Source organism: Phalacrocorax carbo, chromosome 23, assembly GCF_963921805.1.
Source record: "Phalacrocorax carbo chromosome 23, bPhaCar2.1, whole genome shotgun sequence".
Classification (NCBI taxonomy): Eukaryota; Metazoa; Chordata; class Aves; order Suliformes; family Phalacrocoracidae; genus Phalacrocorax; species Phalacrocorax carbo.
Genome location: NC_087535.1, coordinates 3819248 through 3846722, shown reverse-complemented (window position 1 = coordinate 3846722; position 27475 = coordinate 3819248). Strand labels below are relative to the sequence as shown.

The following is a 27475-nucleotide window of genomic DNA, read 5'->3' as shown; positions in this document are numbered from 1 at the left end:
CACTTCTCCCAACTTTTCTGCCTGGGTAAAGATAGTGGTACTGGGCCAGAGAGAGATGGAGAGGCAGAATTGAAGCTGCAGGAGGGGAGAAGATTTGCAGGAGCAGCCATAATCCCTATGAACAAGCTCAGCTATGGGGCTCTGAAGTCACCCCTCCACATGTTATGAAGATCCTGTTCCAGGAAATGTGTGGGGCATCCTCTGGGATGAGCATTTCACGGGTCTGGCCCTGGGCATCCGCATGAGAGTGATTCCATCATGCGGCATGAAGGGCAGCTAACCCTCTCCAGGGCAGCGACCCCACAAGGCTCCTGTGCCCTGCACGGCCAGTGCAGAACCAGCCCTGCTCCTCCCAGCCTGACTTAGAAGAGCAAACAGGTGAGTTTGCCCAGTTTGGTGTTTACCCGCCCAGCATGGCACCAGGGTCCAGCTGGCCCACAAGCCCCAGCAGACATTGCAGCCAGGGTCCCCCCAAAACCCCATGCACCCGTGTCCCGGAGGTCCCTGATGCTGCTGGGCGGGAAACTCTGCAGGCAGCCGTGCAGGCGAGCCTGCAAAGCCACGCGTGCCATGCCCGTGTCCGAGGTCACAGCCCAGAAGGGGGTGAAACGGATGTCACCCCGGTCTCAGCGTGGCACAGCTCTTCCCACCAACAGCCCACACGACCCTGTTGACCCTGAATCCCTACACTGAGCCCTGGCAGGGGGATGCCGGGTGCGGCTGTCACCGCTGCGGCCTCGCAAGGGGCGGGGAAAAAAAAAACAGCAGGAGAAAATATTATTAAAAAGGCACTATTCCCCCTTTGGGGCAACGACCAGCTCAGAAGGTGACCTTTCAGCCCTGGCCCGGCTATGGCACACCCCGGAGTGCGGCTTGCTGAGGTATCCCTGCGTACTTTAACCTTGCTCACCGGGCGGTGCAGGATGAGGCCCTGCGGCTCTGCCCACCCCTCCCGCCTCGCCGGGCACCCCCGGAGCCCTCCGGCACCCCGGGGCTCCCGGTGCATCCCTGCCCGGGCTCACGGCACCCTCCGCACCGCCCGCCCGGGCCCGGTGGATAGAGATAACCCATCCCGGGGGAGGCTTTGGGGGGGGACAGGAGGGGGTTCCTCCCGTTACTCACCGCGTCCCGGCGGGGACCAGGCAGGTCGGGCTGTCCCGGGGAGCTAACGCATCCCGGCGGGTGGCTGCTCCATCCCCGCCGCCTCCTTTCCTGCCTCCTCCCCGGAGCGCGGCGCGGGGGAAGGAAGCGAGCAGGGCCGGGGAGGAGGAGGGAAAAGAAGAGAGAAGAGAAACAAAAAAAAAAAAAAAAAAAAAAAAAAAAAGAAACCCAACCCAGACCATAGATGCAGGCGCCGACGGGGCTCAGCTCCCTCTAGAGGCACCTTCCCCGGCCGGAGCGTGGGAAAACGGCTCGGTGCGGCTCTGTGCAGCGCCGAGCACCGCGGCGGGGCCCGGGGCTCCTCGGGGGGCGCCGGGGGTCGGGGTGAGGCCGGGGCATGGCCTGGATGCGGGTTTGCTGGGAGCAGGGTTGGGGGCCGCTTTGCGGAGCCCAGCGGTGCGGGGGTGGCAGAGCACACCCCAGCACCCTCCTCGCCACGATTCTCCGGGAGCCTTCGGCTTCTGCGTGGGTTCCCCAGTTACTTTCTGACCTTTTTATTAAAGCTGCGGCTTCTCAGCACGACTGGTTTGCCCTCTGTCAGGTTCCCCGGCAGGTAGGGCCAGGAGCCCTGTTAGAGTCCTTTTCAGAGTATTTCTGGTTTCTAGTAGGAAACTTCTGTGTTGATCCACCAGAAAAAAAGCCGGGGGTGGCAAAGATGGTTCACACCAAGTGACTTAGGAGATTTAAATCCCCTGAGGTTGGGAAAAATCCTAAATTCAGTGGCTGGAGGAAATGGCATGATTTACCCTTGAGGGCAAGACAGCTTTGCTGGAGGCTCAGCAAGCTGCTCCAGCTGCTTTTCCCTCCCCTGGCTCCTTGGGAGACTGCTAGGGACCTCACTGTTGGCGCTGAAAATGCCAGATAAGCAGGGGTTTGGGACCAGACCAAATGCCTATCTGCTAATCATCAAATTACCTGTCTGTCCAATGTTACCATTGCCCTGAAGCGACATGCCCTGTGGGATGCTCCCTGCCCGGGAGCCGAACAGAGAGATTTTTTGAATCTTTGACTTCTTGGATGAGCTTTGCTGGGGAAAATGGGCCTGTGGGTGCAGAGAGCCCTGCTCTGGCTCCAGAGATGTCCTCTCCCCTTGGAGGTGTGGGCTGCTGGGGACAGGGCCTTGGAAGGCCTGTCTGAGGGCGGTACCTGCATCGACAGCAATGAAAAGCAGGTTGTGGAGGGTGAAGCAAAAGATACCTGCAGTGATGGTGGGGGCCAGGGGCAGGGAGAGGTGTGCTGGGGCCAGGAGAAGTGTGCTCCAGCCTTTCAGAGGGGTAGAACTAACCACGGGGCAGAGGAAGGTGAGGAAACAGCTAACGGGGACTGTCCCCATCAGCCTGGTAGCAAGGGGTCTGCCTTCTTCCCAGTGTGTGCTCACAGAGGAACCCATAGTCCGCGGGGGCTCGAGGTCCCACCACCAACCTTCGTTCTGCGCTGAGCCTTGGGGTGAGTTTTGGTGGTGAATGTAGCAGTGGGGGTTGTTTGGGTCTGAATGTCCCTACCTCTGGGTTATCCCAGTGCCCCTGCTGATCTGTGCTGGTGGCTGTTCTTGCCCACAGCCTGCGTGATGTGTGCCCACATTTTAGGGTGAATACGAGCGCAGGCTGACTGGGATGTGCCGGCTGCAGCAGGATGAATCCTGTACTTCCCTCCACCACGTTACATCAATCTGGGCTGTTCCTGGGCCTCACCACCATTTCAGATTTAGCATCCCTTAGCATTACCTCATTAGGCGGCAGTGCAGGTGAGAACTTTTGCAAAAGCTTGTGTCATCCAACATCCTTCTTCCTTTTTGCAAACCGCTTCTCTTCCACCTCAAACACGTTGCGTTACACCTCTGTGCCATGGCTGTAGAAAATCAGCCGGGAAAGTGGTACTGGGTGAGCACCGGGTGTATGATATTTGTAGCTGATTCTAATCACGAGCAGCAAAAGTAGTGGAAAATAAGCTGTGCAGGAGGCTTGGACAACTCCCCTGTGCCCACAGCAAGTACAGCAAGGAGCTTGTGGGGACTGAGGTGTGGTGGGCAGGAAGAATGCGTATGGCAATGTCTGCCAACGACTGCTGGAGAGTGTTAAAGAGGCAGGGAGATACCAGGGATAAAGGGAAATTAGTTTGAAAGCACCAGCTCTGTTATGGGAATGGCCCATATGGACATCAAGAAATGACGCTGGCAAGCATTTAGGTGATCATTTGATGAATGGTCTGATTCCTGCGTGTGGCTCTGCTGGTGCAGACAGCCTGCCTTGCTATTGCAGTGGTTTTAAAATGTTGAGGCAATAGGGAAGAAATTCCCAGCTGGTTGTGCTGCACTGGCTTTGCGATCGCTGATGTGAAACGTTCCCTGCTTCCACCGGCAGCCCCTTTTGCTGGTGTAAATAAAGAGATATATTTGCTGGTGTAAATAAGAGGTGCACAGCAGCTGCAGAGAAGGAGCCTCTGGTTTCAGGATTCGTGTGGCGTTTTAGGATGTGGTTTCACCAATTTGTTGCTGTAGTCTAAATCTGTGCTGCTGCTGGGAAGGGAGCTGCGCTCACCTGTGCATCCCCAGCCCTCTTGTGCAAGCAAGAGCAAGGGGCTGATGTGAAAACACACTTTTTGTGGTGTTTTGCAGGAGCTGTGACCTGTGCTCACTGAGGAAAGGAAACAGGAGGGTGGGAGAATCTCAGTTTCAACCAGTCATGATGATGCAGCAGGTTTAGATGAGGGGGTTTTTGGGGGGAGGGAAAAAACCCTTCTTGCAGCCAGCAGCTTGTGGACTAGCTGAGCCAAGGATGAGCAGACACTGGCAGAGTCAGCCAGGAGAAACTCCTAGCCTAGAAGTGAAGCTGAACTCCTACCAGCATGCCTCTGCAAGGGGTATGTTAAACCAGAGAGAGCAGCTTTATGCCAGCATTACTGCAGCTGTAGCATGGCTCTGTCGGGCACAGGAACATTGCAGGGAAATTCATGCCCCTGCCCAAGGCTGTGGAACTAGGAAAACAGGCATTGGAAATGTGCCTGAGGTTGGGAAACGGGTCCTTGAGTTTGCTGCTGTTTCGGTTCCTGCCATTATTGTCATGAATGTATCATATTGCGATGGCAAACGCAGACGCTGCTTTAAAAGCCGTTTCCTCTGCTACTGCCGGCAGAAATAGTGGTTTTTTATCATTCTTTGGCCACAGTACTGCACTGCTGGAGGAGTTCTCGTATGTTTTCACGAGCCTTCCCCCTTCCTCCTGCCCTCCCTTGCTGATGTGAAAATTCAGGGCTAGGTCAAACCCCGGCAGAGGTGGGGATGCTGCAAGAACCAGTCACTGGGGGTAGAAGGGAGGCTTTGCTTTTTGGGGCTCCTTTTCTCCACCAGCCCTGGGTTCTGCTTGGTCTGTATCTCCCTCCCAGCCCTGGGCTGTGCATTTCTTGCCCTTCTGGGTGCCGTCTTGTCCCCTGTCTGTTCCCCCCAGCCTCGTTTCACACCCCTGTCACTGCCTTAGTGTCACAGCTCTGAGTTCCGGGCGGTTTGGGGCTGTTTGATTCAAATCCAGTTCTGAGCCGTTGAGCCACCAGCTGCCAGCTCTGGCACCGATGGATGCCCCGTCGGCCACCCGGGCTCCCAGCCGTTCCTCCCTGCTCCAGCTCCTCAGGAGTCTCTTTGGGCTCCCGCGAAGCATGCGGGGGACACAGGAGCCCAGAGTGGAGGGGCAAGAGCTGGGTGCCGTTGGGGGCAGCAGCAGCCCAGGGCAGCTGGCAGCCCAGTTCCATGCTGGGAGCCCTGGGAGGGTGCCGAGGGAGATGCCAAGGGGGAGAGCATGGAGCCGCTGCTGGGGCAGCTGGCGGCGCTCAGCCTCGCCGGCTCCCTGGGGAGCAGCACGAGCAGAAGCTGCCCGTCGTTGAACACCCGCGACACAGAGCTGGTGGAGGCTGGTGACACGGTGGACGCTCCTGCCGGCAGCCCAGCCCGGCAGCGTGCAGGCAGCGGGGTGGCCAGCGAGGAGGGGACAGCCATGCCAGAAGCTTTTGGTGACAAAGCTCTGGAGACATTAAGCATTGGGGTGGGGGGGTGACGTGGTGCCAAAGTCCTGGCTTGCTTCAGTGTCCCTATCGAGGGAGCGTGTCCTCATAGGCACGGATAGCCTGGAGGGGTAGGGAGAAGCCTGCTTGGCTGCATCGGTCTTGCCAGATCCCGAGCAGCCGGTGTTTTGCAGAACGCTGCTTGTTTGGACTTTATAAACAGCTGCTCATTTGGATTTTATAAAACCCCATTTTCCCCTTACTTCCTTAAAACACCAAAATGAGCCCGGTGTTTGCAGCAAGGCTGCAGTTGGCTTCCAGAACCTAAACAGCTTCAGGGCATCCTGCATCCACAGCAGGCAGGCTCCATTCCTAGTGCTGCTCTTACCTCCCCAAAGGTCCCCAGGCAGCTCTGTATGGACTGTGGCACCCACCAGAAACCCCAGTTACAGCCCTCGGCCTCTCTAGGCTGGTGACAAAGGATGCAGCAAGATCCAGCTGCGTTAGCGTTGCTGCAAGAGGGTCAGAAATTGCAATGCTGGTCCTGCTGGCCTTTGTGTGAACACACCTAACTGTGCTTTGATTCCAGGGATGGGCTCCTTCAAGGTCTGGGTGCTGATGGTGATGATGTTACCTGCGGCGCAAGCCCCGGGGCAGATATTTTCTGTGGACTTTGATGCTGAATGGGAGAAAAAGCAGCTCCTGAAAGGCGAGAGGACAGCTCAGAGAGAAAGGAAATCCCACCCCCTCCCAATCCCTGATGACTCAAAGGCTGCCTGGGGCAGATAGCTGGTGGGAGAAGTCCTGAGGAGCCCTTCTGCCAGTCTATATGCTGCCTTTTGGGTATAAGCCTTGGGGCTAGTGCTGCACGCTGTCTGCTGGCTAAACGTTGGCGTCAAAGCTGTGTGTTGGAGAAGACCAACCAGGTGGGTTGCCGAGGCAGTCGGATCACTGGGGAGAGTACCCAAGGGCCAGGGCAGAGAGCACTGAAAATTGCCCAGGGGATGGGAGGGGCTGGGGCAGTTCAGCCAGTTGCCCACTCAATTCAATGCCCAGTGTGCCTGGCAATATGTCCGTTTGCTTTGCTGGTACTGAAGGATCTGGACCCGGCACGATATCCTCTTTGAGACACTCCACTGGGGGCACGTTTGATTGCCGCACCAAGGACCACGTGTAGGAAGGGAGGTGACAGCTCTGGGGAGTCACTGTGTTCTCTAGGCTTGTTTTAAACAGCAGATGAGGGTGCAGGATCCCCGAAAGCAGAGCTGTCCCAGTGGAACAGGCTCTTCAACATAAACAGACATCGATGGACTTCATATAAGGTTGGTGAAAGGACATGGAGCATGGGCTAAGGCGGTGATTCCTCCTGAATAGGATCTATGTGCAGGCAGATCTAAGTGCCCCAGGCCTTAGAAAAGATTAGTGTGGGCTATGCTAAAACTCATCCCTGGCACTGCCAAGGCACTACTGCATCACAGGCTGTGGGCTTTCAGGGGTGTCTCTGAAGTTCCTCTGTACCTCCGTGGTCCTTTCCAGCTGAACAGGGAATGGTCTCGGGATGCTGCTGGTCAGTGATGGGCAGCATGTGGCACTGGGGCGTTTGCTGAGATGGGATGGATGGGAGTGAAATAGGGATAGCAGCAAGAGCCAGGCCTTTGGGGTTCCCTTCCTGGTCTTCTTACAGACCCCCACTGTGACTGTGGTTGCTTAATTGGAGTAACTGATTACCGAACAGTCCTGGAACAAGCTGTATGTGCAAAATTATCTTGCCATCCCTACCAATCCTGTTCTAATACCTCCTGGATCTCCCTAACATGTGATCCAAGGTAGAGTAAGAGATGCCCCTGCAGACTAGGTCTTCATCTGAGATGAGGGTCAGGTCAGGGATGCCAGTGGTTTCTCCAGATATCTGCTAGACAGCTTGAGCAAGCCCAGAGGAGACCACAGATGGAACAGGATGGGCGTCTCCAATCCAGACAACATAATCAGAGCAGGTTTGCAGCAGAGAAACAAACCTGCAGCAGAGCAGAGGCTCCAGCTGCTCGGTCAGGGCTCTGAGAGGTGCTGAAAAAGATGCAGGACCTGGTAGAGCTGCAGGAAGTAGCTGGGGTGGCGGACAGGTTGGTGGTTTAATAAAGCTGTTCTGCCCGAGTGTGGGTGTGGGGTGTGAATGGTGCAGCACGTAGATACAAGACAAATTAGGCCCCCTCTCTGCTGGATGGTGCAGTGCATTAAATCAGCTTTTTGAGAAATGGTCAGTATTTTGTTCCAGACAGCAAAGAGGGACTCCAGAGCAGGGTTTTAACAGTAGCCTGGGGAGCTGCCTGAAGCTGTTTAAAAGCTGGGTTTCTTTAATAGATTTCCTTTCTATACAGCATAACCATGCTACAGATCCTGCTGCTGCCTGGCAAAATACAGGAGACAAGAGCGAAGTCAACAGTTAGGGCGTGGGAGCCTGGAGACCAGATGTCAGCTGGGTTTTGTCACTCCCTCCCTACGTGACCCGGGGCCAACGTTTTCCCCGGCTTGCCTCAGTTTCCCATCTGTGTCAGGAGTTGCATGAAGCACTCTGAGATCTCTGGATAAATTGGAGGGGGCGGGGGGAAGAAGAGGTAGAGGTTTTTTCAAGAGCAGCTACTGGAATTAGCGTTACATCAGAATCAAGCTGTCGAGCAGAGACATTTTGTCCACTCTGACACAATCTTTTGGGTTTTTTTTTTTTTTCTCTCAGCAGCCTCATGCCCCGGGAAGTTTGATGGAGCTGGAAAGCAGAGAGGAGTCTCTTTTGAAGACCTGCATCATTGGTTGTCCCCCTCCTGCCTGCAGAGCCCTCTGACGTGGCCCCGGTGGAGAGGCGAGCTCCTCCGCTCTCTCCCGACAAGGGTGGGAGCAGAACCCCCCGCTGGCTCCCCCCAGCCCTTCAGCAGAGCTGCGGAAACCTGCCGGGGAGAGAAATTTCCTCGAAGCACCAGATGGCACTCTCCGACTTCCAACCGAGCCGAGCCCGGCTAACCCAGCGGGGTGACACGGACACCCGTGGGTGCGTGCGAGGCCGCCCTGGGTCCAGGCTGCGGGGAGCAGGGGACGGTGGGGACAGGAGGATGGGGGGCGTCGGGGGACAATCTCTGCACGGGCCAAAGAGGCTTTCCGTTAGCCTGCAGGTCCGGTCGCCCCACGCAGCGCGGGTGCTGCCGGAGTGGGCAGGCTCGCCTCCCGCAAACCCTCGGCGAATGCAGGACCCCGGCCCCGGCCCCGGGGCTGCTGTAGCGTGGGTGGCGGTGGGTCGCGCCGGCCGGCCGTGAGCCCCGGCTGGGGAGCCGGCAGCACGCACCCGCCGCCCCTGCCGCGGTCCAGCTCGCCGCAGCGCTGCTTAACTGTCCGGAGGATGTGACTAGGGGAAAGCTGCTCTCCGCTCCCCGTGCTGCCCTGGAGCATCACCGCCCCGCTGCTCGCTGGCGGGAGGGAGCTGGTCCAGCTTGCCCGGCTCAGCAGCAGCCGGCTCACAGGGTGCGACGGCTCTCCAGGGATGCCGTGGTACAGAGAGCGATTGCAGAAAAGGAACAGCGAACCCCCTGTTGTTCATCAGGTTTTATTCACAGAGTTTCCTCCTGGTTCCCTCTGGGGTTGCTGGGGGAGGCAAGACACCTCTCCCAGTCGGGCTGGGTGGGAGGATGCAGGCGGTGGCAGTGCCAAGCGCCCGGGGGCCGAGGTCGGAGCTGCCACGTCCCAGCTCCCCGCGGAGCGCAGCCTCTGTGCCAACGCCATGGGTGCCTCCAGGCCGAGTTTATCATGGATGTGCTGTCTCTGAGCTCTGGATGAAAAGAGAATATGAGGCTTCAGGCAAAGCGCTTTCTCACATGCACCAGATTTATCAAATTGATTAAAAAACCCACAACAGATCCGGGCCTTGTTCCTGTAATAGCTATTGGAGCATGTTGGACGTTAATCAAACCGTCTGTTTGCTGTGTCCAAAGAAGCCAACATAAGCCAGCTTATGTTTTTCAGGCATTGGAAGAGCTGTCAAGCTATAATCTGTTTAGGACAAAATAACTCATAAATACACCTTCTGATAGTCTGTTGTATAAATACGGGAAGAGAGGGGGGAGGTTCTGTGACTGCAAGTATCTATCAGAAGGCTGATAAATCTGTGTGGGAGCTGAGTGCCATAGTATGGGCTCCAGCAAGAGGGGAGGGAAGGGACTGCCAGACCTTCCTCCTTTTCACCTTTGTCCCCAGCACAGAATTGTTCTGTCCAAACCACTGCCTCCAACTTTGCCCACTGGATTTGAAATATTTCAAATAATAGAGCTCCCATCCCTTCCCTCTGGGAGGCACACCATGGTCTCCTGGGTGTTTTTCCCAATCGGGTAAAAAAAAATCTAACCCATCATGTCCTGGGTGTGAGCCCCGAAGCATGGGGCTCCCACAAGCACCCTGAGCAGACTCTCAGATCCTTGCCGTGTCTGCATAGAGAGCGCTCAAGCGTGGCAGCAGAACTCTCTGCAGGGAAGAAGCTTGGGACAACCTGCTTATAAGGTCCTGCAGGTCTGTGGTGGTGTGGCCGAGCGGTCAGCATCTGGGGTCGATCCCTGGCTGTGAGGACACATTGAGAGCGTTATTCCGATTTGCTGCGTCTCTGACATATTCCTTTCTCTAACTGAGGTTTTCTGAAGACAGAGCAGGAGAAGCCATGGGCTGCTTTGGGAGAAGCTGGGTAGAGCTGGCAGCAAGCAGAGCAGGAACGCCTGGAAGAGGCTGAGGTCAGTCTAGAAGAGAAAAATGCCATCGGTGCCCTGACACAGGACATCTCTTGGCTCCATGTGCCGCCATGGTGCTCTGTGGTCACAGCTGTATTTGTGTCTCCTTCACCAAGCAATTGTGGGACCACAGGCAAGGCACTCGGTTTTAAGCAAAATATGCTTAAAATTGCATAGTGTCAGGCCCATAAATCCATTTTAGCAAAGCTGGTGGCTTCTGCAGAAAAAACCAGCATGTTTTAGTGAGGCTATTTATTAAATAAGCCCAGTTTTAAGTCCCCGCTTTGAGAAGACTGGCTCTGCACTCCCTGCCTCAGTTTCCCCTTTCATAAAAGAGATTGCATACCAACTCCTCCCCTCCAAAGCACCACATCATCAGGGGCATATTTCTAAATGCCTCTGAAATCTGGGCTGACGAGGGGTCTGGGCAAACCAAACCACTGGTTATGGAATCCCTCCGTCCCCGTGGGGGGGAAGCATGGGGAGTTTCCAAGCCTGGCTCTGCGAAGGCAGCTCTGGGTGCTGGTTACCACTCCTGGTGTGAGCCAAGAGCAACTGAACGCCAGCACGCTCCTCCTGAAGGCAGGGACAGCCCGGGAGAGAGGAAAAAGCAACTTCCTCCGCTCCAGGCACAGGAAGAGCATGTCTGGGAGGTGGGAAGGGGGTGCTGGGGGGGCTGCCTGCCCTCACTGCCCACCAGGCACACGTGCGTTGGGGTCACTTTGCAGAATCCCATCTTCTCCCTCATCCAAAGACCAGATGTATTGTCTTGTCTTGAGTAGCTGCAACAGGGGGGTTGGGAAACTCCAAAATACCATTGGAAAATGGAGTGTGGAGGCGGTTTCTTTGTCTCACGCCGTGTGGGCCAGGAGTTTTACTGGGTTGTTTGCTTGGTTAATTTTTTTTCTTTTCTTCTGTGCTCAGCTCGCTCTGCAGCCACCTCACTCTGCAGTGTGTGGGTAGGCTCAGGCTTTGAGCATTTAGGAGAGCACCCAGGGTTTAACAGGGATGCCTCTCTGTCTGAACCCGTCTGCCATGAGCTCCAGGGCGTGGGTCTGATCCTGAGATCCTGCACAGTAGATCCTTTCAGCCTCTGAGGGGGCGTCTGCAAACAGACACCGATTCATAAGCGTAGTCTTCACAGGCAGATGAAGGCAGGGGCATGCCTGGCATGGCTCCCAGAGCTGTAGTCAGCAGGGAGTCGCTGGTGTCCAGCTTCCCTGAGGGAGTAAATGGGGCTGGAGGCTGGAGGGGTGCAAGCAGCTGGGTGCCATGGGGTGCTGGAGCAGCCTTGCTCCATGCTAATGGCTGCAACGTGCCGGTATGGGTCTGGCTCTCATAGCGAGAGATGCCGGAGGTGCCCACAGCCCCGTGCCCCAGGGCCCTGCGCTGCCCAGCAGCTGCAGGTAATGGAAGGGAAGAGCTGGTTTTGGGGCACGGGGCCACGCCAGGAGCCCCGTCATGCCGTGGGAGCGGGCGGCAGGGCTGCTGGGAGGCAGTGCCGCTCTGCATCAGCCGCTTCAGGCCCCGAGACGTGCATCCTTTTCCGTCTCTAGATGCAGCTCCCGGTAGAGGTGGGGAGCAGCCCCCGACAGACCACCCCACATCGGCAGCCCTCCCAGAGGAGAGACTGATGCTTCCTCTTTGCTCCCCAACCCGGTATCAGCCAGGCTTAGGCCTGTCCCAAAGAGATCCTCAGCTCCAGCTTTTTCCTCTTCTTGTCCCTATGTTGCTTTTTAATGAAGATACCACGTTTCCCTTTTTGCTTTCTCCTTTCCTGCTCCTTGGGAAGGACCCGTGAGTCTCACCCCACACGCTGGCACAGCCTAGCTTTGGTTTGGTTTTTTGGTTTTTGGGGGATTTTTTGTTTGTTTGGGTTTTTTTTTAGATTAAGCATTTAGTGTGAATAAATTGTTCTCACTTCTCCCTCTGATTATTCATTTTCCCTTACTAAACAGTTCTGTGTTGAATTACTTTTTATCCTTTCCCAATCCTTCCACTCTCCAGCTTTTTCATGTTTTCCACATTAGTTATTCTCTGTGGCTTTTAAGGTTTTTATTTATTAATTTTGGAGTAAGAAGAGACAAGTCTTTGCCTCTGATCCCCATCCGCTGCAAAAGGGGCACTGAGATTGCCTTGTCTAGTTTGGCCAGTGGTGGCCTCCATCCCCTGGGGCTGAAAAACAAAGCCAACCTCTTATAGAGGTATCGGAGAGGAGTCGGGGGGGATGTCTTGTCTCCACAGGGTGGAGAAGTGCCCCCCTGCCCCTTCATTTTCCTTTGGGTGCATGGAGGGAGATGTCCCATCCCCGCATCCTCGCCTCGTCCCATCCCCTGCCTCCTCCCTGAGCCATTCGCCAGCTCCGGGTGCTTGAACCACTGACCTCGGCAGCGGTTCCCAGCCCCGAGCAGCTCATTCACAGCCGGGCCGGAGGAGCCGCTGGCAGCCCGGCTCCTGCTAATCTGGGAATTGTATGCCAGGAAGCACACACCCAGCCGACCTGCCTGAGACAAAGCCTGCAGTGTACACACCAGCTCTCCCCAGGCGTTCCTCTGCGCAGCTTGGGGCTATTTCTGAGCTGTCCCCAGCATGTGAGGCCTCGCTGGTTCCCTCCATGGACTTCCCTGAGGGTTGGGCACTTGCTTTGGCTGCAGTGCCAGAGTTCGGTCCTCCTACACTGGGATGGGGCTCTCCGCCTGGCATGGCATGAGCTGCTCTCACAGACATCTTGTGCTCCTGCCAGTCTCTGGGGCACATCATAAAATGGGGCTGTAGCATCTAAACTCTTCTGGCTAACCTGAAACCACAGCTGTGAAAGAGAAAACTCCCTCCCTGGGATGTTTACTAGACCTCTGGGGTGTTTATTCTGGACCCTATCAATGGCAAATTAACCACAGCCATCACTGCTTTCTTACTAGATTGGTTTAGCAGCTCTGTCCTGGCGATAGATCCTTCCCAAGTTGCCTTCCTGGGTACCAAAACTCTCTGTCCTTGACACATCCTTAGAAGCCTTGAGCTCCAAATACTTCTGTGTAAAACTGTGAGATTTCCCGAAGAAAAGTGCTATATAAAATGCAGGTATTATTAGCAATCTCCCTTTGCCAGGTCATAGGTCAAACACCAGCACAAGGTGTTAGGGGGAAGGGTTTGCCTTGGCTGAGTCATTTCATAGCAGCTTGTTTCAGGGTTATGTGCACCTCTTTGGGAAGCAGCTGGTGTCGTCTGCTAAATTAGGTCTGGCAGAGGGAGCAAGTCATTTCCATAGCATCTGAGCATCCCTGGTCAGCACGGTCCTTGTCCCTGTGCTGTTCCCACTGCGTAGGTGGGAAGTGGAGATGCCTATGCTGAGCTGTCCTTGGCGATGCTCGGGGCCGGCTGGTAGAAATGAGCTTGGTGAGTTATTCTGCTCTACCCTTTGAGGGCAGAGTTGGGCCCGTTGCCTTGACAAGAAGCTGCTGGTTCACGTGACGCTCCCACATCCTGCTTGGCGTATTTTAAGAAGGTTGTTTACAAACACTGATGTGGTGCTAGAGCAAGCGAGGCTGCTCACAAACCCTGTGAGATAGCAAAGCCTCTGCAAACCTTGTTGTCTTCCCATGCATTGACAGAAGATGATGATCCAGTGCTGGAGTGCTCTGGCTGCTGCGGCCCTTCCAGCTGCGGAGGAGGATGGGCCAGCGGGACCGCTCTGGCACTGGGAGGCTCAGTCCAATATCCTGCATCGCCCTGCGCTTCGGGGCAACGGTGTCCTGAGACACGTGGTCGTGCTCTGCTTATTCTGCGTCTTCAGGAGCACCACGAAGCCCTAGTCATGGATTCCCTTGTGCAAGATGCTGCACCAACACGGAGTAAAATAGACGGCCGGTGCCTGAAATAATTTTCAATCTGAGATTTCCAGGTCTCACAAAGCTGTTGTAAAGTTGCATTACAAATGTGAGACACTCGGATATTACAATGATATGAGCCAACATAATAGAATGTTTTAGATGAAATATTCATCTGGATCCTCAGCCCCTGAAAGGGATAGAGCTCTGCTGGCTTCTGTGGACTCACACTAATTTATTTTTTATTACGACCCATTTGTATTATGATGGCGGCTGGGAGGTTCTAGGAGATCGCCTCCAGCCTAAGCTCCTGTTATTTCAGGTACTCTAATATCACAGAAGAGCTCAACGTTCTGTGCCCCAAATTTGAAACCGCTAAGGATGTAGCCTGGTATTTTTTAAAAAACAAACCTGTTCTCTAACACACGCAGCACTTCCTCCACGCAGGGCGTCTGCACAGGCACGGGCCCTTCCCTGGCAATTCAGACGGGCCTCAGAAGTCCTCTCTCTCTGCTGATGGTATCGCGCTGGCTGAGAAAGAGATTGTCATTTAATCAACAAAGAGCGCTCACAGCCCAGGACCAGATGGGAGAAATATTTGCCAAACAAAGACTCTATTTTCAAGGAAATCCTCCGACTTCTGCGTCCAATGAGAGAAATGATTCAAGCTCTGGAGGCAAGCAGCCGAGACGGCCGCGGGTAGGAAATTCCCATGTCATGGGCTGAGCGCATGGAAGCAGGGGCTACTTTTACAAGCAGATATAGTTCCTGCTTTATGTTCAAGAGTGATTCAAATCCTTTTGTGGGTGTAGGCTACAGATATGCCTATTTTCTATTTGCACCCGTCCATAGCCCTCCCAGAGGGATGCCTTGGGTGAAGCAGCAGAGACCCGGGCAAACCCCAGCACGCTGCCGGCAGAGCCCCAGAGATGCTCTTAGCCAGGACAAGGAACAAAAACTGGTGGCCTGACCTCACCGGAGAAATCCAGCGCAGCATTTCCAGCCAGCGTGTCCTGCACGGGGCCGTGCCAGGCGCTGCGAAGCGGCTGCGTGCTGCTCACGTCTCCCTCCCAGCGGCGTTGGGGCATTTCGCCTGCCAGAGCCATGATTTTGATCAAAGGAAACATCAGTCATTGGAGACTTGAGCCTTTGGTTTTAAAATTAAATGCTAGATGTTAAGCTGGTGTCCATGATAAAGAAAACTCCGCTTTACCACCACAAACAAGCTTTGTGTCGCAGTCTAAAAATCCAAGAAAGCAATTGCATCCTGGCTCTGCATGGGCTGTTCATTAGCTGTGCTGAACTAGCACTGCTCCGGGGACTGCCTGGATGGGTTTTCAAGCCATCAGCTGCCCAGTTACAGCTGCCTTTCCGCAGCCCCAGCCGAGATGCTGATGCCTTCAGAAATCGTGGCCCAGCTGCTGTTCTGAATCAGGCAGGAAGGAGCTGCATCTGCCGCAGCATATAAAAGAGCTTTTGGGTCTGTTGGTGGTATATAAAACGCAATATAATGTTACCTATAATTTTTAAAGCCAGCTCCAGTCCTGCAAATAAAATACCTCTATGATTCCTTTTTTCTTTTCTTTAACAGCTATAAACTCTGCCCAACCATTCCTCTTCCCTCTCAGCTTGTGACTGTCTTGGTTTACGGCATCATCACAACCTCCTGATTGATTTACATGTAAAGTCAGTAAACAGTCGCTCCCACCCTCTCCAGTCCCTTATCCCACGGCTCCGTGGCTGCTGGGTGACTCAGCAGCATGGAGCACAAGCATGACTAACTCTTCCCTCTACAACAAACAGGGATTTTGGGTCTTTGTTCAGTGCATTCCTCTGTGCTGGTGGAAGTTGTCTAACGAACAGCGCTGGCACAGCAGCGTGACTCATCCCAAGGAGGTGCACACTGATCTCCAGGACACGAGGATGTCCGGGTCTTCCAGCACTGCTTCTGCATGTATCCTGCTGCAGGAACTCGGGCTGGACCGATGCACGTGGCCGTGCTGGGCGAGAAGCCGACAGAGCAGCCAACTTTCTCCTGCTCTCGCCAAGCCCGGCGCTCCCTTGATCACACCCAGCAAGTGTTATTCTCAGAACTGGATACGGCCAGTCCCTTGAAATCAGATCTCAGGCTGGTTATTATCAACCCGCCTGGTGTTGTTTGGACTGTTTCCTCCCCAGAAGCTTTTGGACCCACCGCAGGGCTTTGTCAACCACAAAGCCGATTGCTGCTGGGGTTTGCATCCAGCCTCTCTTCACCCTCCAGCATGATGAGATGGGTTTGGGAGCAAGGACGTCCCTCACCTGCGACATCCATCCCTGCGAGGTGGAAACGTGTCTGATGAGGCACCGCTACTGCACCCCCCATCTTTCCTTTCTCTCTTTGCTGAGTAAATTTTAAGCAGGAAGAAACTGAAAAGCCCCATTCTCTGGTCCAGCAACACCTAAGTGAGCCCACCCCAGCCCTTAATTGCAGCGGTGGGTGGGGAGCCTTTAAAGGGGAGGGAGCCAGGGGGGCATTTCCCATGGGGCCGGGGGGGTTGGAATTTCCTCCTGGCAGCCTGGGCTGATGCAGCTCCGGGCCGATGGGGTCTGCGGTGCCTGACCGCGGTGGGTCCTGCACTGTGAGTACTCACGCTGCGGGGGGGTCTTTGGTAAAGCAGCTGGGGCATTGGGGGTTTGCTGTACTGGGGCATATGCAAGAGGGGTGTGAGCCTGGAAGGTGCTCCCCCCGTGCTGGGTTTGCTTCCCCCATGCTGTGCGGAGCCTGGACGAGAGGAGAGGGAGCACGCAGCTCCCCTGGGATGAAAGCAAAAACGTGTTTTGCAGCCTGGGCTGGTGTAACTTGGGTGCTGGCTGTCTCTGAGGGTGCCCCTGTATGTCCAGCCCTGGCAGCCGGTCCCACCCCGTGCTCCTGCTGTGGATGTTTTGCTGCCCCAGGCCAGGCTTAGCTCGGTTCGTATGCAGCCTCCCTGCCCGGGGCGGGGGCAGAGCCCTGCTCCTCACCCTCGCCTCCCCCCAGAGTGTCCGTGCTGGGAGCCCCACGCTAAAGGGTACCGAGCCCCGCGTGGGACTTGCTGTATGGAGCACCTGTGTCCCCCCGTGATGGGGGTGCTCTGACCCCAGCTGGGAGCACGGGGAGACCCCACGTGCAGACCCAGCCCTCGCCGTGCTGCCTGCACAGAAACTCTCCCAGAATCCTGCGCTGTAGCTGGGCCCCCGTTTGAGGTGGCAGCAGGCTGTGCCGGGTGCCCGGGGCACCCCTCACTCATAGTGCTAGGAAGGGGGTACAGCGCAGTGTGGGACCCCCCTCCCACAGGGCACACAGCTGCCTGCGCTGCAGCATCGCCCGGTTCGCCCCGAGCATCTCCTTTGATCTCGGAGCTGTAACACCCGTGTAGCAGCCCGGCCACGCTCGCAGCGTGTTTCCTTTCATTGTCACATTAAGGGAGCCCATAAAACCAACTGCAAGCGCGGGCTGCGGCGGCTGGGCTCCTGCAGGCAGGGCTGCCTGCATGCTCCTGTTCTCAGCACACCCTCGCCGGGGGGGGAGCAGCGCCTGCTTGTCCCCCCCATCCCTCGGGGATGCGACCGCTGTGATGGAGGCGGTGGCCTGGCCCAGACAGGAGGCAGCTGGTCCTGGCCCTGAGCCACATGGTAACCCAGCCTGTCATTCAGCAGGAAAGCATGTGGTTATCTCAGCGAAGACTGTAATTAGGCTGATTGGCACTAACGTGTCTCAAAAAGCCGGGGAGGAGGGAAGAACCTCAGATCAGCCATTTTATATGAAACTTTACAGGGAGAAATGGAGGCCAGGGCAGGACAGGTCTGTAGTGGGAAGCCAGCTCCCCTGTGCTCTGTCCCTTCTCCTCTTTGTGATGTGCCCACATCTCCCTGCACCCTTCAGACCGGACCCACCCCAAGAGGAGCCGGACTGGGTGCAGTAGTGCACCCTGTTTAAACCCAGCTCAGCGGAGCATCCCCGTCCCTAGCTTGGATGTGGCGGGATGGAGCTGGAGCCTGTCCTGCCGCTGGCAGCGCGCGGAGGTGGGCAGCGTGCCCATCCCGGGCTGTAGCTGGAGTGCATTTCCCGTCTGTTCTCCGATAAGATGTGTTGTTCATTCATCGCTGCGCGTTGACCACAAGCCAGGCAAGAGGGCCTGCGTGGTCCACTTGGAGGCAGAGGAAACGCTGCTCAGCATGGTAATCCATCTCCAAAAGAGCCATTGAAAGAAGAGGCTGTGCCGCTGGCTCCTCTGTGCTGGAGCTTGGTTTGCAGTGGATCCCTCCAGATTTCCCAGGGGCTGAGACACCCTGGTGTGGTCTGATTCCAGCAGTGCTCAGGGTTACAATGGAGCTGCTGGCTGCTCTTGAAAATCTGCCCGCCGATGGGGACCGTGCGAGGCAGCCTAGTCTGGGTCCCTGCCCTGAAGTGCAGGAGCGAGGAGGGCTTGGGGAAATAACAGGAGGCTTTGCCTGGGATTTAGCGTGTGCCCTTGGAGATGAGCCAGCAAAGCCGTTAGTGATGCTCTCACGTGGGCATGACTGTAGTGGGTAAAAAATTGGCTAATTTGGAGAAAAATGGTTGTGCAACTGTGGAGGAGTTTGCATGGTAGCTGCACACAGGCCATCAGGAACGTGCAGGGCAGTGGATGCCCAGCCGAGCCAGGGAGGGTTGTGCAATGCAGATTCTCTTGGGCAATGCCCCAGAAGGGATGGGAATGGGGCATGGGGCTCTTCCCTCGCCCGTTCTGTCCCTGCCACTGGCTGCCACCCTGTCCCATGGCAAGGGTATGGCTGGCAGCCCCAGCCCCTGCTCCACTCCAAAATTAACCTGTGTTTGCTTATTAGGGAAGCTACAAGCCTGTGCAAACACTTCCATTTGCTTTTGATAAAGTGAAGGTGGCGGGGGGGGGGAAATCATGCCCATGAGGTGTGGCCAGTGCTGGCAGGCTGCTGGCATGGGTCTGGGCTCCCGAGGGCCACCTGCCAAGGACCGAGAGTCCCTCCCTGCCCCAAGCACCCGGCCCATTCCCGTATCTCCTGGCCGTGCCAGTGGCTGTCCCCAGCCCGGCTGTTCTCCAGACAACCACAGCGTTTGTCCCAAACTTGGCCCGGTGTCGCTAACGGCAACTGCTAATTGTTCTCTCGTTCTGTACTATATTTAATTCCCCACTATTATTTTTTCCCCTTTTAATCATAAAAAGCCTAAATTTCCTTCGGGGAAGGTTATTGGCTCAAGTGTGGAAATATACCTGCAACTTGCACGGAGCTGAGCCACCGGGGCTTTGGCTGTATTTTTAAATCCAAGTACAAAGTGTCTTCAATGCGAGCGTCGCTTAACCCTTCTCAGGGAGGGAGGGCGGGGGGGGGTCCTTCCTCTCTTCCCATCTCCCGCTGCTCGCCCTGCCCATCCTCGGGGTGGGATGCACCCACCCGTGGGCTTGGACATGGGGGCAGGAGGGTGGGCAAGGAGCAAGCGTGGGACTGGAGGAAATGCTCTATTTTGCCCTATTTTTTTTACGGCCTCCTCTCTCCTTTCTGTCATGTCGGGGTAGGACCAGCGTGTGGGCATCCTCCCGTGCACGGTGAGGGTCGGTCCAAGGGGAACCACGTGTGCACCAGTGTCTTCTCCTTCCTAGGCCATGTCCTGCCACCCCTGCGCGGACGGCGGCTCAGGTTCTCCGAGGTAACCCGGAGCCTCAATACCTTTGAGGATGTGGGCCAAAGTCATCCAGTCTGAGAGCTATTTTGGGGGAGTGTGGCTGCTCCCGTGAGACTGTTGGCACAGCCACAGTCGGAGACGGCCAGGCGCGAGCGGAGGCACAGATGGGACAGGCAGGAGGGAACTGGCCCTCGTCTCTATCGGTTAATGAAGTAACACGAGGAGGTTTCAGCTCTGCCCCCGCAGACCTTGGGTCACCTTTGAAATGGCTGCTGGGGGGAAGGTTTGGGGTTTGGGTTTGCAGCTCAAGCAAAGCAGGTTTGGGGTCTAACCCTCATCACTGCAGATGCACGTAGCATCTTCTGCACCAAGGAGCAATTTTTTTTCAGTGGCATAGTCTGGGCTCTGAAATCCTCACCCAGAAGCAAACCCAACATTAAAATAAGCCCCCGTCACCACTTTTTTCTTTTTTTTTATTTTTTTTGATAGCTGTAGCCTGGAGTCAGTCCTGGCTCAACTCTGCTGCTCTCTGTGGGGTGGCTGGGGTGGGAGGATGGTGCAGCAGTGTGAAAAGCACCATACAGAGCCCCGACAGCCTTTGTGCTAGTTCCATAGGCAGCAGCGGGGTCAGGGCGCACCCGGAGCCAGCAAGGCGAAGGGGCAAACTCGCCTCCTGGCTAAAGAATCCCCCTCTTATGTGCAACTGTCAGCAGAGCCTTCCTGCTCCCTGCTCTGCTCACAGACAAGGGACTGAGTGTCTCTCTTCCTCCTCCCCAAACAAAGAAGGCTACAGTTATTTTTTTGCTGCTCTCTTCCAAGTGGCTTCACCCATGAGTTCCCGGCATTTATTCTGGGTGCCCAAGGAGGCTCGTGCAAAAGCCAGATGGGGACCTGACAGAGTGCAAGGATGCTGCTTGGGTACCACTAACCCGTCTGCCTCCCCAGCCAGCTTCCCTGCTCGCCATCCTCTCCATCAGCGATATATTTGCTCCCAAAGCATCTGGACAAACTTGAGCTGCAGCCAGGCTCCTGTCCAGGCCTGGGGGGCTGTGGTCCTGTCGGAGGGCTGTGGCATGGTTGGGAAGCCAGGTTGGGGGGTGCTCGCTGCCAAGAGCCATCGTGGGAAGGGTGTGCAGGTAGAGGGGAGCTTTTGCCAAAGGAGTGTCCTGTGGACAGGGCTGGGGGGCCGGGGGAGGGAGGTGGCCCTGCAGTTGGAGCAATTGCCTGCAAAGGAGCAATTTCAACATGTGAAAGGAATGTGGCTCCAGCCCTGCCAGAGATGGAGGCTGTGCCTTAGGGATGGGGATGACGGCTGCTGGACTGACTCACCGGCTGCCTCTTTGCAGCCGCTTCCTCTCTAGGAGGCAGAAACTCCCAGTTTTTATTTATCACGTGGCTTGAAGTAGGGGGTAAGGAAGGAAACGCTCTTATTTTTAACTCCTCTATCTCCCCAGGGCCTGGGGGAGTGAGCACTGGCACAGCGAGGTGGCCGCCCTGCTGCGTGTGTCTATGAGCATCCCCACAGCCAGGGTTGCTCGCTCACCTGAGGGCTGCACGCTGTTTACAGCTCCTCAAGTATTTTGGGGTCTGACCCCAGGCACAAGATGTCCCTGCGGCTGGGGGCAGCCCAGAGACCCTGCACAGAGTCAGGGTGCACAGGGTGGGCAGCGTGATGGCTCAGTGTGGTCATGGCTATGTTGGGGGCAGCTGAGAGTGACTGAGACACAGGAGGAAGGCACTTTTTCTTCCTAGAAGCCACCTGTCCGTGCTGCTGCCCAAGCTCTGCAAACATTGGCTGGCAGGCGCTGGGGGTCCCTAATTGTGCCCACCACAGGGGCAGAGCTGTCGTGTCCCAGCTGCTTGGCCAGGGAGCTGGAAGTGTGCTTTGCCCTCCCAGGGCCGGACGATGGGGAGGGTTTCATCCATCCCAGCTCCATCCGGAGAGGATTTGAAGTCAGGGAGACATAATGCCACCATCCCCAGGGTGCAGGGCAGGCAGGGGTGCACCCCTGAAACATTTTAGGTTCCTCATCCTCAACTGAGCTGAGCTGGGACGTTCAGCCCTGAGCACGGGCTGGATGTGGTTTCCACCGCCCCGAGCGCAGGGAGGGGGCTGCCTCCTGCACTGGGATGGGAAGGAGACTTCAAGTGGTTTTGTCTTGCTGCTCCCCGTTCTCCTGGGTGGGAAAAACCCAGCCAGATGGCTGTTTGTTTATCGTGATGGGTTTTTTGCACTTCCAGATGATTTTTACTGCTTGGCGCTCTGCAAGCATGAGCCGTCCCTGGGGTCAGGGGAGGACGGGCGCATGGGAAAGCCGGTTTGGGCCAGGCTGGGAGAGGTGGTGTCTGCCCAGCTGTGCCCAGCAAGGCTGGTGGAACCGGTGTGGGCACGAGCACACTGCGGTGCCCTCGGCTGAGATGCTGCTCGCGCCGTAGTTCAGAGCGGCTGATGTGTGCACAAAGTTTTGGTCTTTGATTCCTTGGGGGCTTTTTTTGAGCTCCTGTTGTGAAACCTTCATTTGCTTTTAACAGCAGCAAGGTTGTTTTTTTTTTTTTTTTTTCTTATGATCTTCTCTTTTCCCCCTCTGTTGCCCTGAGATAAAGGCTTCTAAATTTGTCCTGTGCTGAAAACGCAGCTAATCCTGATGGACCTGAATTCACATCTCCCCCGGAGGAATTGCACTAATTTTTTTCCCTTTGTTCTGCCAGGGGACCTGTCCGTTTCCTAGTGGAAAAAAAAATCACTATTTAGGGCAAGGTTTATATTCCTGAAACCTGTGTGTTTGTTTGCGAGAAAAGAGGACAGGAGGGAAATAAATGAGAAAAGCATCATGCTTTTTTTTTTTTCCTTCCAATATTGTTTTTACAGCAGGCAAGTTTTAATTAAAGTGAGGAACTAGGGCACTTCTGCTGTCCAGAAGATGCTCTGAGGATGTGGTCCTTTTCCACCAGTGTTATACTGGGAGGCTGGAGCTGCTACCCTGGCCCTGTGGAGTTGGGTTGACTGAGGAAAGGCTCCTGATGGGCTGCAGGGACTGGGTGGGCTTCAGCGGGTGGGGGTGCTCCTTCCTGCTCACGGCTCCTGGTGCTGATGGGTGGGCCGGGTGCAGCAGCGATGGGTGCTGGGTGACCCCCGCAGCACTGTCAGGCTGGACAGGGCTGGGGATGGCAGCTGGGGCGTCGCCCTGGTTTGAGGGTGCAGGGGCAAAGCTTGTGCATTGAGCAGTGTGAGGGTTTGGGTGACGGAGCGGGGGCAGGAGAGGGACAGGGGTGGCGAGAGGCGAAGCTGGGATGAACTGGTCCAGCTTGGGAGCGGCACGCTGGCAGGAGGCAGCTGGGCTTCAGGAAGCCACAAGTGCTCGCCTGGGGCAGCAAAATCCAGCGAGAGCCGCCTTGTCCTCACCTGGGGCTTTCCCTGCTCAGGGTGGTGCAGGATGCCTGTGCCTGCCCTGGGCTGGGCAAAGTGCTGGCCGAAGGGTGGCTCTTGGGGTGTAGGAGCAGGGGTGGAGGGCTGCGGCTCCTGGTGTCTGATCCTGCTGCAAAGCAAGGAAGGGGATGAAGCAATCGGCGAGAGAAGAACGTGGGGTGGCAGGAGAGGGGCTGTGTGGGGCAGGGGCTGGGTGCAGGAGCCGGAGGCCTCAGTTTCCCTCTGCCATGTGCGGGAGGGTGCAGGGGGCTGGGGGGAGTAGGTACATCCCAACTGCATCGGTCGCTCGCTTTTGCTGATGGATACCGAGAGGGGCTGCACTCGCTGCTGGCTCGCTGTGCCCACTGCTCTGCCTCGGTGTGGGAGAACACCCCACAGCCCCCATCGCTCCCAAGAAAGCACCCCGTGCCTTTCCACATTGTGAAGAAGGGCAAGGTGGGGAGACCAAGCTGGGGTCTCTGTCCTGGGGTGTGGGGTCCGAGCACCCTGGGCCAGGGGCTGGCTGTGGTGAGGTGAGATGGGGGGACACACATGGGTGGCAGCTGTGGGTGGGTCGGGGGGGCCACTCAAAGGCAGTGGGGTGTGGGCCCCCCCACTCCACGTTCGTCAAGGCAGGAGGCGGGGTGCAGAGGGTGGGGCTTCTTTTTGGGCATCTCCCCCCCCCCCCCCGCCCCCCCCCCCCCGCCCCGGCAGCTCCAATTCTCCTCCCAGGCCAAAAATATTTGCATGCTTGCATGCTTTTTCGAGCAGGACTTCCTGATTGCTCTCCATTGGCTGCAGGTAGAAAGCTGTGCAGAGACGGAGACACGGACAGCCGGACAGACCTCATGCAAACCTCTAACTGAGCTTCATCCCCCCCCCCCCCCCCAACCTCCTTTTTCTCCTCCTCCTCCTCCTCCTCCTCGCTGCACGCCCGCGGCTGCCCGGCTCCCCTGGCTCCCTTCCTGCACAGCACATGTAAAAGTTGCGCGCGGGGCTCTCGCTGCCGTCCCGCTCCCCTTCGCCGCTCGCAGGGAGCCAGCGAAAGCCAGGCTGGGATAAGCCCCCCCAAACCCAGAGCAAGGTCCCCCCCTCCAAGCTCTGCTCGCCCCATGGTGGATTTCGGCACGGGAAGGTGACTTCGGGAAGAAGCGGCGCTGCGCGGGGTCGAAGGCAACCATGAATGAGATGTCAAGTTTTCTGCACATCGGGGACATCGTCTCCCTGTACGCTGAGGGCTCCGTCAATGGCTTCATCAGCACTTTGGGGTGAGTGAGATGTTCCCGTGCCTGCCCGGTCCTGGGGGCAGCTGGTCACCGTGGCGGGATGGGAAGGGAAGGTGGTGCTGAGCCTGAGCCCGGTGGGAAAAGGGGCTGAAAAGCTCTGGGTGCTATGGCAAAGATGGGCACAGGTGCTGGGGAGGGGAGGCTGTGTCCCTCCAGGCTCTCCTCTGGCTCTGGTCGCTGCTGGGGACAGGATGTGGCCCTGGAGGGACCCTGCAGCCCACCCTCTCCGGCAGCTGTGGCCAGAAGCTGTTTCTCCTGCATCATCTCCCCAGGGAGATTAAATGAGCTTAAGCAGCATGAGGAGTTGGTGGGGTTAGGAAGGGGTTGTGCGTGTGGCTGAGCGGGGTGGCTCAGGCAGCCTCGATCCCTCCTGGGACATGGGGTGATTAAGTGCTTCCAGCCCCGTCCGGAGTGGCTGAAGGCTGCCGTCCCCTGGGACAGGCAGCGATGGCTCTAGCTGTCCCCCCCTCGGGGTCCCACGCACCCAGTGATCTGTGGGAATCACTGCAGGGTCACCAACACACGGGTGCCGATGGCCACCAAGTGCTGCTCTGGGCTGGGGGGGACCAGGGCACTGCCAGGTCCAGGCTGAGGTGACTCCTTACAGCCCTGCTGGATGTGTCAGCATGGGCGAGGGGATCTCACAGCCTGAGGGAGGGAGCCTTGCGGAGACGAGACCTGGGCAAAGCCAGGCCAAGACTTCAGAGATGCCCGTCTCCATCCGCTGGCTGCTCGATCCTGCCGGGAGTGTTTGCCCTGTGGCATGGGAAAAGGCTGTGTCCCGGCTGTGGTGAGGGCTCTGGCAGGGCCGCTGGATGCCCCTGGGCACGGGTGGGTGTTTTCTTTACCCTGAACCAGGGACCCAAATCTTGCCCGCAGCCCCAAGCGGGTGGACGTGGGTCTGTGCCAGCACACCAGCCCCATGCTGCATGTAGGAGAGGCTGAGCTCAGCCAGGAATGCTGACTTGGATGGGATTCCTGGGGCAGGAGCTGCCCGGCTCTATAATCTGTGATGAATGCACTTGTTCCCACATGCCTATGTATAACCGGAGATGTACATACCTTCGCCTACACGTGTTCGCGCACCCACCGCTGGGCACACGCAGCCTCTGGGTTAATGCGCGCCGAAGCCTTCCTCCAACTGGCTGTGGGGTGCTGCCCAGAAATGGTCCTCTGGGTGCAGACCTGGGCACGAAATCCCTGTGTGTGCAACTAGACACTGTTGGGCAGAAGGTCCTGCGTGTGCAGGATGCAGCCTGTGTGTGGCCAACCCTCCCTCGATGGGTGGGAGGACGTCCCCATGGTCCTTTTTGGAGAGGTCTCCTTGTAGCTGGCCCGCTCTCCCAGTGCCAGAGCCGTCCCGAGGCGGGGGCTGCAGACTCGGCAGCTCAGCGCTGAGCGGCCATCCAGCCTGGCTGTGAAATCGGGTCTGGAGGAGGCTCCGCTGGGACCCAACACTGGTTATTAGCCCATGCAGTGCATCCCAATGGCTCACCAGGAGCTGAATTAAGAAGTGTTTAGACTCTTTGCACCTCTGATCCCTTTGCACCTCTGATCCCCAGGTCCCCCTTTTTGATGGGTGCTTCTCTAGACTTACTTATAAGCATCTGAAAAGCAGGGCTTGCTTGGAGAGCCTCTTATCCCAGGTCTGAGCGTGGCTTTTGCTGGGCAACCCTGCTTTCCCAGTGTTCTGCTTTCTCTGGGTCGTTTCACGCCTTCTGAAATTGTTTTCCCTTGTGTCCTGCGACTTGGGAGACCCAACCACACCTTAAATCACTCCTGCAATAAGGGACTGGGTGACTCACAGTGAATGCTTCTCCCTAGCCCTCCTGCCACAGCTTAGGACCTTATTTAGCTCATTTGCAAGTCAAATAGCTCTGCCAGCCCCACTCGAGCACCCTGCCAGACATGCTCCCTCCATCCTTCCTCGCAGGGGGACAGGGTTTGGCTGTGGGATCGCTGAGGGTCTGCGGTGGGATCCTCTGTCTATATGGGATGATACGGAGTGTCTCCAGGTGCTGGTCACAAGTGTCACGTTAAGGGATGTACCCCGGTGCCGTGACATCCCTGTGCGAGCGCGCTGGCGGGGCAGTGAGCTCCTCCTGAGCGCGCTGCTGGGGTCTCTGGGGTGTCCTGGCTGATGCAGGTGTGAATGTCAACTAAATACCAAGCCGGTGGTGCTTACAGGAGGTGCTGCAGGACACAAAGGGCTCGCTCTGTCTGTGCTCGGGATGCACCACTGGCGAGAGGTGCAGCGGAGTTTGGAGCCACTTGCACTGAGCTCTCTGTGGCCACAGTGGCAAAATGCCTGGAGAGGCTGGGGAAGGGTGTCTGGTGAGAGCGTGGGGAAGGAGGCAGGGTGCCCGCTGGGGATGCGTCCTCCTGCCTGGCTCTGCTGCAGCTTTTACTTCGCATTAAACCCATTAATCCCAGTGCTTTGTCACTGGTGTCTGGCCCCGAAGCAGCGGGTCTGGGAGCCCTGCCTTGGTCTGCGGGGAAATGGGCTGGGAAGGGTCTCATCCAGGACTGAGCCAGCACATGGGACACTGGCTGCTCTCACCACCCTCGCCTTCAGAGGGACTGGGTGCCATCGTTTGCAGGAGCTGGCCGGGCTCCTGGCAGCTCCGCCACGAAAGCAGCAGCTTTCCCTTGAGCCCTGGGTGCGTGGGGGTACCTGGGGGCTGGACTGGCCACTCGCACAGCATCAGACTTCCCTTATCAGACAAGTGTCCCATGTTCAGTGGGATGCCTTGAAAAGCTGCAAGGAAGAAGATGCAGGTCCCTTATTAATACTAAGCCTCAATTTATTTAAAGTGCTTTCCCCCTTTTGTATAAGGAACTTGCTGAGGATGATGGGGGGGGGGGCAGGCAGGCGCCCTGCAATCCCCAGCTGAGCCTCCTCTGCTCCCAGTCCCCCAAATCGCACTGTCGAAGGCCACGGGGCACAAACCCTTCCTCCTGCACACCCTCTCTGCAGTGGGCGTTTGCTCTTAAGGAGGAAAAACATCGCGCCGAAGGGTGGGGAGTACTCCTGTGTGCTCAAGGGCTGGACTAGGTGGGGGAACACTGAGCCAAAATACCCAAACCAGCTAAAACGCTAAAGACAGCCCAAAAGGAGGAGGTTACTTAAGAATTCCCATGGGAAGGCTGGGTGAGAGCTGGCTGCTGTAAAGCAGCAGCACCCCAAGGTGTTGGGGAACTGGGCTGAGGGCAGCCACGCTGCTGGTCGCATCCCTCGCTGTGCTGCTCAGCACCCTGGGAGCGACACGGTCCCTCAGGGGAGGTGGGGGGATGGGATGGGAGTATCAGGGATGCCAGAATTGGTTTTGGGGACATGGGAAAGTGCCCAGGAGGAGTTTGTGAGATGCAGGGACTTGAAGGTGGTTTGG

At 56.8% G+C, this 27475-nt stretch overlaps 1 protein-coding gene and 1 long non-coding RNA gene across 3 annotated transcripts in view; both read left to right on the top strand.

The window, feature by feature from the left end:
- Nucleotides 1–615: 615 nt before the first annotated feature.
- On the top strand, nucleotides 616–8221 carry LOC135316844 (uncharacterized). The gene is made up of 3 exons (XR_010376069.1): nucleotides 616–881; nucleotides 5741–6473; nucleotides 7883–8221. It is a non-coding gene; the product is annotated as an uncharacterized LOC135316844 (long non-coding RNA).
- An 8117-nt stretch (nucleotides 8222–16338) lies between these two features.
- ITPR3 (inositol 1,4,5-trisphosphate receptor type 3) overlaps nucleotides 16339–27475 on the top strand; it is a 50290-nt gene continuing 39153 nt past the window's right edge. For both annotated transcript variants that reach the window (XM_064472400.1, XM_064472399.1), the window contains exons 1-2: nucleotides 16339–16353; nucleotides 23602–24068. In XM_064472400.1, the coding sequence (XP_064328470.1) occupies nucleotides 23980–24068 (89 nt within the window). In that variant the 5' untranslated portion in view covers nucleotides 16339–16353; nucleotides 23602–23979. The remainder of the gene's footprint in view (nucleotides 16354–23601; nucleotides 24069–27475) is intronic.